General features: G+C 43.0%; 1 protein-coding gene across 1 annotated transcript in view; it reads left to right on the top strand.

Annotated features, from left to right (window-relative positions):
* The first annotated feature begins 1642 nt into the window (after positions 1–1642).
* The window catches only part of CCDC39 (coiled-coil domain 39 molecular ruler complex subunit), a 44861-nt gene continuing 33689 nt past the window's right edge, over positions 1643–12814 (top strand). The window contains exons 1-4 of the mRNA XM_060767458.2: positions 1643–1904; positions 2107–2226; positions 4620–4766; positions 10605–10763. Of these exons, the coding sequence (XP_060623441.2) occupies positions 1752–1904; positions 2107–2226; positions 4620–4766; positions 10605–10763 (579 nt within the window). The 5' untranslated portion in view covers positions 1643–1751. The remainder of the gene's footprint in view (positions 1905–2106; positions 2227–4619; positions 4767–10604; positions 10764–12814) is intronic.

Here is a 12814-nt window from a genome sequence, read left to right as displayed (position 1 = left end):
CTGTGAACCCCCCTGAATAAAATTCAGCCCCCCCCCCGAATCGAAATCCTGGCTACGGGTCTGCCTGTGTTAATTCATGTCTATGTACAGTGTGTGTATTTATATGTGTATGTATATGCCATTCATATATGTGTGTACACTGTGTGTATATGCTGTGTGTGTATTTATATGTGTGTATGTATACCCCTGTATTCAGGCCCGTAGCCAGGATTTCATTTCGGGGGGGGGGAGGCTGAATTTTTTTCAGGGGGAGGTTTTTGGGGGCTGAGTTTCGGGGGGGGGGGGCTGAGTCTGAGTGAAAGAGGGTCTACCCTAGCAAACCTTTTGTATTATTACCCCAATACCCCCATGCATATGGGATATATTGAGTATGGTGATCAGATCATGATATGAATAAACATAACAGTTTAAATAATGCACCAGTCTTTATCTTTAAGGCCTTTTCGCGAACCACTACGAGAATTTCGAGGGGGGGGCTGAAGCCCCTCAACCCCCCCCCCCCCCGGCTACATGCCTGGCACAGTGTATGTATTTATATGTGTATGCAGGCATGTTGCCGGGGGCGGGGGGCGGGGGCTCGGGGGGCTTCAGCCCCCCCCCCCAAATTCTCATGGTGGTTCGTGAAAAGGCCTTACTGGTGCATTATTTAAGCTGTTATGTTTATTCATATCATGATCTGATCACCATACTCAATATATCCCATATGCATGGGGGTATTGGGGTAATGATACAAAAGGTTTGCTAGGCTAGACCCTCTTTCACTTAGACTCAGCCCCCCCCCCCATCAAACTCAGCCCCCTCCCCCCGCCGCCAATCAAAATCCTGGCTACGGGCCTGTGTGTATGTATATGTTATCCATATATGTGTGTACACTCTGTGTGTATTTATATGTGTGTATGTATACCCTGTGTTTTTTGTGTATGTGTATATCCTGATTGTATTTATGTGTGTATGTATACGCTGTGCATGTCTATTTATATGTGTGAGCACTGTGTATGCAGGCCCGTAGTCAGGATTTCGTTTGGGGGGGGGTGAATTTTTTTTCAGGGGGGTTTTTGGGGGGGCTGAGTTTCGGGGGGGGGGGCTGAGTCTGAGTGAAAGAGGGTCTAGCCTAGCAAACCTTTTGTATCATTACCCCAATACCCCCATGCATATGGGATATATTGAGTATGGTGATCAGATCATGATATGAATAAACATAACAGCCTAAATAATGCACCAGTAAGGCCTTTTCGCAAACCACCATGAAAATTTTGGGGGGGGGGGGGGGGGGCTGAAGTCCCCCAAGCCCCCCCCCCCCCCGCTACATGCCTGTTTATATGTGTATGTATATGCTATCCATATATGTGTGTACACTGTGTGCGTATTTATATGTGTGTATGTATACCCTGTGTTTTTTGTGTATGTGTATATCCTGATTGTATTTATGTGTGTATGTATACGCTGTGCATGTCTATTTATATGTGTGAGCACTGTGTATGTGCGTATACCCTGTATTTATATGTCTGTAAGTACACATTGTGTGTATGTATATGCTGTGTGCGTGTGTGTCTTTGTACGCGTGCATGGACAGACTGTGCGCGCGCAGGCAGGCAGGTAACCCGGGGCAGCAGGAGGCGCGCGCCTCGGTTTGCCGGAGCCGTTGCCATGGCAATCCCAGGGCTTCGGGACGCATCTCCTCCTCTTTCTCTTGCAGCCGCCTTTGCTGCTTTGGGTCCAGAGGGAAAGGGCCGGAGTGGCGGAGGGCAGCCATGGAGGGCGAGGGCAGCCACGCCACCACGGCCACGGCCACGACCACGGTCAGCAGCGCCTCCTCGGCCGCCTCGGTCCTGGCCGAGCTGCAGTGGGACAACGGCTTCGCCATCCCGGTGGCCAACGCCGAGAACAAAGCCCTGGAGGAAGAGGCGAGGAAGGGAGAGGCACAAAGCACTCCCTCCAGGGGGTTGGCACTCCAACTCCCACCATTCCTAACAGCCGCCAGGCTGTTAGGAATGGTGGGAGTTGGAGTGCCAACCCCCTGGAGGGCCCAAGCTGGCCTAGGACTGGGGTATCACCACTATTTCATTGTGTCACCATGTTAAAAGTCTCCCCAATTTTTGTTTGCAGGTGCAAAAGATGGAGAAAGAGAAGGGAAACATGCAAAACCAATTGACGGATTGTGAAGACCGCATTGCCGCCATGACCTCCCACTTGAAGAATGTCAAACAGGAGTTTAATTTGACACAGGTAAAGGGTGGAGAGCATAATAATAATAATAATAATAATAATAATAATAATAAATAGAAATCCCCGGGCAATACAACACTATCCGACCTCATTCTGAAGCGAAATCCACTGCATTCAACTAGCCTTACACCCAAAGATATTACTTGGCATATATATATGGTATAATTATAATTATATAATATATTATTAAAAAGAGGCACCCCCAGGCAATACAACACCATCCGACCTCATTCTGAATCGAAATCCACTGTATTTAACTAGCCTTACACCCAAAGATATTATTTAGCATATATATGTGGTATAATAGTAATAATAAATATATTATATTATTATTTACCATATATATATATATGGCATAGTGGGTTAAACCGCTGAGCTGTTGAACTTGCTGATCGAAAGGTCGCAGGTTCGAATCCGGGGAGCGGGGTGAGCTCCCACTGTTAGCCCCAGCTTCTACCAACCTAGCAGTTCTAAAACATTCAAATGTGAGTATATATATATATATATATATATATATATATATGGCACAGTGGGTTAAACCACTGAGCTGCTGAACTTGCTGATCGGAAGGTCGCAGGTTCGAATCTGGGGAGCGGGCTGAGCTCCCACTGTTAGCCCCAGCTTCTACCAACCTAGCAATTCTAAAACATTCAAATGTGAGTGTATATATATATGGCGCAGTGGGTTAAACCGCTGAGCTGCTGAACTTGCTGATCGAAAGTTCACAGGTTCAAATCCAGGGAGCGGGGCGAGCTGCCACTGTTAGCCCCAGCTTCTGTCAACTTAGCAGTTCTAAAACATTCAAATGTGAGTATATATATATATATATATATATATGGCGCAGTGGGTTAAACCACTGAGCTGCTGAAATTGCTGATCGAAAGGTCGCAGGTTCGAATCCCGGGGAGCGGGGTGAGCTCCCACTGTTAGCCCCAGCTTCTGCCAACCTAGCAGTTCGAAAACATTCAAATGTGAGTAGATATAGATAGATAGATATATATATGTGGCACAGTGGGTTAAACCGCTGAGCTGCTGAACTTGCTGATCGAAAGGTCACAGGTTCGAATCCGGGAATGAGGTGAGCTCCCACTGTTAGCCCCAGCTTCTGCCAACCTAGCAGTTCGAAAACATTCAAATTTGAGTAGATATATATATATATATATATATATATATATATATATATATATATGGCACAGTGGGTTAAACCACTGAGCTGCTGAACTTGCTGATCGAAAGGTCACAGTTTGAATACCGGGAGCGGGATGAGCTCCCACTGTTAGCCCCAGCTTCTGCCAACCTAGCAGTTCGAAAACATTCAAATGTGAGTAGATATAATACCTAATAATAATACAATTTAAGAATTATATTTTAAATATTATATATAATATTACTAGTAATATTACAGTATAGTGTTCTAGTACAATGGCACAGTGGGTTAAACCACTGAGCTGCTGAACTTGCTGATCGGAAGGTCATAGGTTCGAATCCCGGGAAAGGGGTGAGCTCCCACTGTTAGCCCCAGCTTCTGCCAACCTAGCAGTTCGAAAACATTCAAATGTGAGTAGATATAATACCTAATAATAATACAATTTAAGAATTATATTTTAAATATTATATATAATATTACTAATAATATTACAGTATAGTGTTATAGTACAATGGCACAGTGGGTTAAACTGCTGAGTTGCTGAACTTGCTGATCGAAAGGTCGCAGGTTCGAATACCGGGAGCAGGGTGAGCTCCCACTGTTAGCCCATCGTTACCTTGTTTGGATGCTCATATGATTGTTCATTTTTAAAAATAAACTGAAGGAATTCCATGTGTCAAAAAGGCTGATTAGTAATTTGTTTAATATGCTAGTTCCAAATAAAGTTGAATGCCTAGCACAGCTGTTAGGAATTGTGGGAGTTGAAGTCCAAAACACCTGGAGAGCTGAAGTTTGCCCATGCCTGGCTAGCATATAAGAAAAAGACTATTTTATCTGGAGGAGTGCATGTCTAACAGACAGGCAGATAAATATCAAATAACAATTCAGAATGTCTTAATCGCAGTGATGCCTTCTGAATATAATTAACCCCACCCTTGTTCTGCTCTGAGCAACAGAAAAGTAAAATTTAAAGATTAAAGGCCTCATCTGGAAGTTGGTGTCACAAGGAGACCTAATAATAGAAAACTGATCTGAGAGAGAAGTCTTGATCTTTGGTTACATAAAATCTATACCTTTGTAGTGCAAATGCCTATCAGTTGGATTGTTTGTTTGTTTTGTACATTAATGTCCATTTATCTCTGTAATTAAAAGAGAAGCTAAACATTGCAAAGAGCTTGTGAAGCATCAATGCTCATTAACCCTGCAAAATAATTAATTCCCTTTCTTTCTTTCTTTCTTTCTTTAGTCTCTTTTCAGAGCCAGGCAGAATGAAATTGAAACCGAGCAGCATTTTAAAGCTCTGGCAGAGAGAGAAGTGGGGCGCCTGAAAAGTGAGATTCAAAGGCTGGAGAACGAGACGGTTTCGTTAAGAGAGAAGAAAAATAGCCAAGAAGTATGTTTCAAGTATTTCATCATGTATCTGAATTATATCATGCCAAAGGCACATACTTTCTCTACTGCTGTTCCTTCAAATCATAGTGTCGCAGCCTCAGAGGATATAATACAGCAACAGTTTTGATATTAGTACTTTCTTCTTTCTATACTGTATTTTAATGATACAGGTATTTAAAGTGTTCATGTCAGAAGGCAGTGTTATGTGAAAATGCCAATCTGAATTATTATTATTATTATTATTAACTTTATTTATACCCCGCAAAATCTCCCGTAGGACTCAATGCGGCTTACAAAGGCCAAGGCCGCCAACAATCAATGACATACAATACACAATAAACTCAAAAGCAAATAATAAACATCAAGCAAATCAATAAAACAGTTAAAACAATGACACCGTGACATAATTAAAACCAAATGTAATGGACAAAAATTAAAATGCTGAACTTGACAGGTAATATGTAGAGGTATATGGAGGTAGGTGCAATGTGCAGATAATCCTGAGTCTCTAGCAAAGTGCAATTGGGCTTAAAACCAGGAGTTTCCTATTCTGGAAAGGCACACTGGAACAGCCAGGTCTTCAGGCTCTTCCTAAAGATTGCCAACATTGGGGCTTGTCTGATGTCCTTGGGGAGAGAGTTCCAGAGTTGGGGGGCCACCACAGAGAAGGCCCTGTCCCTCGTCCCCACCAAACACGCCTGCGATGCAGGTGGGATTGAGAGTAGGGCCTCTCCAGATGATTGAAGGGAGCATGCGGGTTCGTAAACGGAGATGTGGTCATGCAGGTAGGCAGGTCCCAAACCGTTTAGGGCTTTGTATGTGAGCACCTGCACCTTGAATTGGGATCAGAAAATGAACTGCAGCTAATTGAGCTCCTTGAATGGAGCTTCTTTTAGTTTCTCTGTAGAATTTGCTATTTCCTTTCTATGAAATATAGCCAGCTGTTCGTTGTCAGTATCCCATCCAAGTATCAACCTAGGTGGACTCTACTTAGCTTTCAAGATCAGACAGGTTCTGATGCCCTTAGGGCACATTCCATTGTTTAGCCAAAAAAGGTTTCTGTTTGGCTCGTAAGTTACGTAATAAGATAACTCCTCTATTCAGGCTTACAACTTAAACAGAAGATAAGATACACGAGCAAAAAAATAATTGGAAGGATGGAAACATTGTGCAGTTTGTATCATTTGTGCACATGCATCCACATGTGCATTGATGGTCCATTGCATACGTATCACATGTAGCGTCACTAAAAGCACAAATCTGTTTCCACAGCCTTGGTTTGAATATGGATATCAGACAACGCAGGGGGAAAATTGAGTCATGTATCAGAATCCAAAATGTCATGGTCATGTGTCTGGTTTTTGTTTTGTGGCCAGAATAATTAGAAGATTGATGGCAGGGTTGTGAGATGCAAAGTAGGCATCCTCTTTTTTCTCTTCTTCAGTTTTTCTATCCTGTCTTGCTATTTAGAGAGAATTCAGGTCTCTCCGTGTTTTAACCTATTTCTCCAGACGTTGGTTGGTTCAATTTTCTGGTTAAGCTTTCTTTCTATATTATAGTTTCCATATTTCCTTTGCCTTTAAATATTTGTTTATTTATTTGTATATTTCACATATTTGTATCCTGCCCTTCTCACCCTTAAAGGGGACTCCATGTGGCCTTACAACAGGCAGAAATTTGATGCCAATACATATAAATATAAAAATAAACGAAATCAATTAAAACCATACAATTAAACATTAATTATTAAAACATCAGGTAAAATCACCTAATCCAGATTGTAGTCCAAGTCCCGTCCAATTTATTGTCGAAGGCTTTCATGGCCGGAATCACTGGGTTGTTGTAGGTTTTTTCGGGCTATATGGCCATGGTCTAGAGGCATTCTCTCCTGACGTTTCACCTGCATCCATGGCAAGCATCCTCAGAGGTAGTGAGTTCTGTTGGAAATAGGAAAAAGGGTTTATATATCTGTGGAATGACCAGGGTGAGACAAAGGATTCTTGTCTGCTGGAGCTAGGTGTGAATGTTTCAACTGACCACCTTGATTAGCATATAATGGCCTGACAGTGCCTAGAGCAAACTTTTGTTGAGAGGTGATTAGATGTCCAATTGTTAATTCCATTAGTCTGTTATGTTTATTGCACTATTTACTGGTTGAATGCTTGGTCCCACAACCACATCTTAAGCTTATTTCTGAAAGACAGGAGTGAGGGAGCTGACCTGATTTCATTGGGGAAGGAGTTCCATAGACAAGTGGCCACCGCTGAGAAGGCCCTCTCTCTCTCCTCCCCACCAATCACGCTTGCGAAGGTGGTGGGATCAAGAGCAGAGCCTCCCCAGATGATCTTAACTTCTGAGGTGGGTCATAGAAGGAGATACATTCAGACAGGAAAGCTGGTCCAGGAATATCACTTCCTTTCCATTCTTCCTTCTTTTCCTTTCCCTACTAATGAGTTACAATGGCATTGGAAACTATGATAGCCCCCGGTGGTGCAGTGGGTTAAACCTCTGTGCCGGCAGGACTGAAGACGTGACAGGTCGCAGGTTCGAATCCGGGGAGTGGTGGATGAGCTCCCTCTATGAGCTCCAGCTCCTCATGCGGGGACATGAGAGAAGCCTCCCACAAGGATGATAAAAACATCAAAAATCATCCGGGCATCCCCTGGGCAACGTCCTTGCAGACAGCCAATTCTCTCACACCAGAAGCAACTTGCAGTTTCTCAAGTCGCTCCTGACACGACAAAAAAAAAAAATGGAAACTATAGATCAATTAAAGAAAAAAAGTGATTAATGGAAGACGTAAATAATGAAAAGAAGTAAAGCTTTTCCCCTTCCTCATTTTCCCATTTTTAGTAGTTTTCTGTAACTTCAATTGAAGGACCTTATGCTGCCTCGTATTCCTTTTTTGCATAGGGTCAGCAATTAGTAGAACGGTGGTGTTGTGCGGTCTCTTGGTTACCTTTCTCTTCTCTTTCTCTGTCTGGCATAAATGTGCCCCTTTTCAGATTTGAAGTAGCAATTAATGCTGACTCTACACTGAAATTTTGCCAGCTATCCTTAGTGCCAAATTGCTATTAGCAGTCATAAAAATGAGCATTTTACAGGCAGCCTTTTGTTTCCTGTGTATTTTGAAATGGAATCATGTGGCTGAATAAATCCCCAGAAAGCTCTCTAATTTGGACATCATCTGATTTTGTGTGTGTGGCATGGATTTGTAGAAACATGGGGGTATTGTGCCTATAATTGGTATACCATATTGATGATTTATCTGTAATGTTTGCTATGGGATTGCTCTGGATTTGTTTCATTTATTAATTTATTAATTTATTCCATTAGCCATGCAGCTGGGCAGGGAGTACATGACCATAGTTGAAGCATCAGACTAGAGTAAAGTAAATGCTGGGAAGGGAAGTTTTTCTCCTTTTCTCCACACACACACTGTTTTTCTGAAAATGATTGATCATGGCACCTGCTAATATGGAGCCATGCATAAAATACATTTTGCTGCCCTGTGAAGACTAGATTAAATCCGATGGCAAGACAAACACATAGATACAGTCAGAATATAGGGAAGGTTGCTGATTTTGTTTACCTTTCTGAGGCTCCATCTTCCCTGCCATATATTCAGTTTCATAATGCAGTTGATCTGCATTATATAAGTCTACACTGCCATAAAATGTTGGATCTTCTGGTTCAGAAGATCCATCCAGTCCATACTTCAGGAAATAAAGCCTGACTGCTCATTGGAGGGGAGGATAGTAAAGGCAAAGATGAAGTACTTTGGCCACATAATGAGAAGACAGGAAAGCTTGGAGAAGGCAGTGATGCTGGGGAAAATGGAAGGAAAAAGGAAGAGGGGCCGACCAAGGGCAAGATAGATGGATGGTATCCTTGAAGTGACTGGATTGACCTTGAAGGAGCTGGGGGTGGTGACGGGTGACAGGGAGCTCTGGTGTGGGCTGGTCCATGAGGTCACGAAGAGTTGGAAATGACTAAACGAATGAACAACAACAAGCCATATAATATATTAAACGGCAGTGTTAATGGAACCTTAGGGCCCTTCCAGACAGGCCCAAAATGTGGAATCTGTCTCAGTTTTACCAAATGATGCATCATGTAAAACTGAATTAATCTGGAGAAATCCAGGATTTGCAAGTTTTGTCTGGATTAATTTTACACCTGGAAAGATCTGGACCTTAAGCTAAAGTCTGAATCTTTCCAGGTAAGCGCCCTGTGGGGATTGACTCCCAGGATTGCTTTCAATTCCCACATCAATCCCAGTTCTATGGCTCTAAGAGCTCGAAGGAGAAAGGTGGTACCCCCTCTTCTCTTACAACCCCCCTCCCCAAACATATCCAAGGAGCCTTCCGGCTGCTCAGGCCTCTCCATAGAGTACTCTTGATGCTTGAAAATGATGCGTAACGAGGTATGTATGTGGGAGGGTGGTGGGTGGGGAGAGAAATTCCTCCAACCCCTCCCCTACCTCTTGATGTGTCATTTTCATGTGCCATGACCTCTCTCCGGACTGGCCAGCACTTGTTTGTTATCAACACTAGGGTGGGGACGAGGGAGAGGGCCTTCTCGGTGGTGGCCCCCCGACTGGAACTCACTCCCCGAGGACATCAGGCATGCCCCAACTCTGGCAGTTTTTAGGAGGAGCCTGAAAACATGGTTGTTCCAGTGTACCTTCTCAGAATAAGGAAACTTCCAGCAATATGTCCCTAAATGCACTTTATTAGTGATCTAGGACTGTTTGCACGCCTCATTCTTCTCCGAAAATTCTATCCTGGTTCATGCTCAGTATTATTTTTAAATTTTGACTATTACATTTGGCCCAGTCATAGGTTTTTAAACGTTGTTGTGTTATTGTTGATGTTTACTGCTTATTTTTTGTTTATGAGTTTTATTTTATTGTTTTGTATTACTGTTGTTGTTTTTACTGATGTATTGTGGGCTCAGCCTCATGTAAGCTGCACTGAGTCCTTTGGGGAGATGGTAGCGGGGTATAAATAAAGTATTATTATTATTATTATTATTTTCTATTGTTCTATATGAAGTCTCACTATATATATTTACACTTCACACTTGGCCATTATTTATAAAGCAGAGTGTGGATGAGTTATGTACAGCTGTTCTTCCCTTCAAGTAAATGGGGAAGCAAGGCCAGCTTCATAGAATCATAGAATAAGAGTTGGAAGAGACCACATGGGCCATCTAGTCCAACCTCCTGCCATGCTTCAAACCAAGGTATTTTTGCAAACCTTGTCTTGTTCAGATGCAATAAGCTATAATCCTGGGGATTAATATCACCAATCTCTTTCATAGTTTATTTTCCTACTTGCACAATCAGGAAGTGCATAGACATGCTGCCTATCCATGTGTTGACATTAAGCCAGGGGTTGGTAATTTCAGGTCATTTCAGAGTGTGAAGCTCTGCCATAACTCCACACTCTGTGGACTGCATCAATCTCTTCTGCAAAATCATTATTTTTTTTTCTTTAAAATGTGGACAGCTTGTTTTAAAGGATAATTTCTCCTTCTGGAGTCTTCTGAATGTGTGATTCTCTAAGGGGCTATATCTAACCTATGGGTTGCCCTAGGTTATCCTTCGGTTAAAATAATATCCTTCGGTTAAAATGCAATTTGAATGCTTCTTGTAGAATTGCTTCAGATGAAAAAAGGAGGCCTGAAAGATGTGTCAGATTGATGCTAGAGTTCTGGAAGTGAAGATGTTTGCTGGACATTACCTTTGGATGCATAATAGTATAATTATTGACAGTGAGCAGGCTTCTTGTCCTCATGAATGTGATCTTTGTCTTTCTTTATTCAACTTTATTAGAATAATGTCTTCAAAGTGACTGAGAAGATGGACGCCTTAAGATGCCAAATGAACTGTGACCAACACTCTTTGGAAACTTGGCTTGAAGAATCATCCAAGAGAGACAACGATCTACTTACAATCCAGAAGTATGCACAGCAAGATGATGGCAAATTAGGAGTATGTATATGTATATCTATTTTTTAAAATGTGTGTGTGTATTTTAGAAAATCCATGATACTTTTAGCTCTTCCTCTGTAACTGTGTATTTACATGTGTGTGTGTACTAGGGGTAGGTGTAGTACCAAACTAAACATGACTTAGGAGAGATATGGATGTTTCCCTATGATTTTTGGTTTTGCTTTATGAAGTCATAGATAATTCTGCATTTGGTCAGAGTAACATGGGGGTGTTTAATCCCATTCTAGGCCACGTTCCCAGTCCAGGTTTCCCCCAGCTTTTTCATCTGCACAAGGAAAAGCTAACAGGTTCATATACCATTTTCCTTTATAAGGAACAAAACAATGTTTGTGTGTGAATACCCATAGAAGTAAAAAAAAACTTTGTGGATTTGGTGATGAGGTGACAAGTTCAATTTTAGCAGTGGTCACTGAGGACAAAGGAAAAATGTTGTCGGAACCCTTGGTGATATAGATACCAGGAAGCTTGTCATTTCACATTCTTTACTGTATCCTGTTAGATTTTTTTAATGCTTGAGTCACAGTTCATTTAAAAGGTGTTTTTAAAATGGAATTTAGCATTTGGCTGGTTAATGCATTTTACGTGAAATGTAGTGAAATGTTTCCTTTGTCATGCTTGAACTTTTTTTGGTTGTGTACAAAAGCCAAATGGATGACAGTGAAAGCTGGACAGCGAAGAAAACTGACAGGAAGAGGATCAACTCATTTGAAATGTGGTGCAGAATGAGACTTGTACTCAGGGCCGTAGCCAGAAAAAAATTTCGGGAGGGGTTGAAGTTTTCGGGGGGGGGGGGGTGTATTGAAACCTTCCTCCTAGCTCACGCTGAAGCAAAGAGCACAGCAGGGGGCGGAGCATCCTTCCATAGCCTGCAGCTCTGCCCCTGTCAACCACCTCCACCAAGTCTGGCCTCCTTAATGAGAGCATTCAACACACACACACACACCCAACTTGGTTGCTTCACTACATCGGCTATTGCTGCAAGTAATGACAGTGTGAATAAATTGTCAATATTTAAGGCCTTGCATGGTCTGGGGCCGATGTACCTGAGGGACCCCCTCACCCCCTCCCAACCCCAGAGATCCCTCCGTTCTGAGGACCAAGATCTATTGGAAATTCCCAGTGTCAAGACCTTGCGTCTAACAGCAACCAGACGCAGACCCTTCACAGCAGTGGCACCATCGCTCTGGAATACTCTGCCACCCAAAGTCCGTGCCTTGCGGGACTTACCAGCTTTCCGCAGGGCATGGAAGACATACCTGTTTCGACGGGACTTTGATCTCTGATATTGCTGTTTTTAAATTGTTTTAAATTGTTTTTAAATTGTGTTCGATTTTAGCCTGTTCTTGTAAGCCGCTCCGAGCCCCAGGGGAGTGGCCGCATAGAAGTTCAAATAACAAACAAACAAACAAACAAATATTTGCTTGAGATAGTTTTGAAGTTCTGGAGGGACTTAATTTTTTGCATCTCATAGACTTAGCATGGAGATTTAGTTAACCAGTTAAAATTCATGAGTAAACTGGGTTCTTTTAAAAAAAACTCTGAAACATTTCGGGGGGAGGGGTTGAACCCCTAACCCCCCCCCCTCGCTACAGGCCTGGCCTGTAGGGCCAACCTCAGGGCTGGCAGGAGGGAGGGAGGGAGGAGGCCAGCAGGGAAAGGGCCAGGGGAGGAGTGGGCCGGCCCAAGGTCCCCCAAATAGCCCCTGGGTCTGGCTTTCAAGTGGGGGGGGGCGCTGTTGTACTCAGGCCTGTAGCCAGGATTTCGTTTCGGGGGGGGGGGCTGAATTTTTTTCAGGGGGGGTTTCGGGGGGGGCTGAGTTTCAGGGGGGGGGGGCTGAGTCTGAGTGAAGGAGGGTCTAGCCTAGCAAACCTTTTGTACCATTACCCCAATACCCCCCATGCATATGGGATATATTGAGTATGGTGATCAGATCATGATATGAATAAACATAACAGTTTAAATAATGCACCAGTAAGGCCTTTTTGCGAACCACCATGAGAATTTCGGGGGGGGGGGAGGGGGGCTGAAGC

This window comes from Anolis sagrei, chromosome 3 (assembly GCF_037176765.1).
Source record: "Anolis sagrei isolate rAnoSag1 chromosome 3, rAnoSag1.mat, whole genome shotgun sequence".
NCBI lineage: Eukaryota > Metazoa > Chordata > Lepidosauria > Squamata > Dactyloidae > Anolis > Anolis sagrei.
This window is presented reverse-complemented; position numbering and strand designations above follow the sequence as displayed.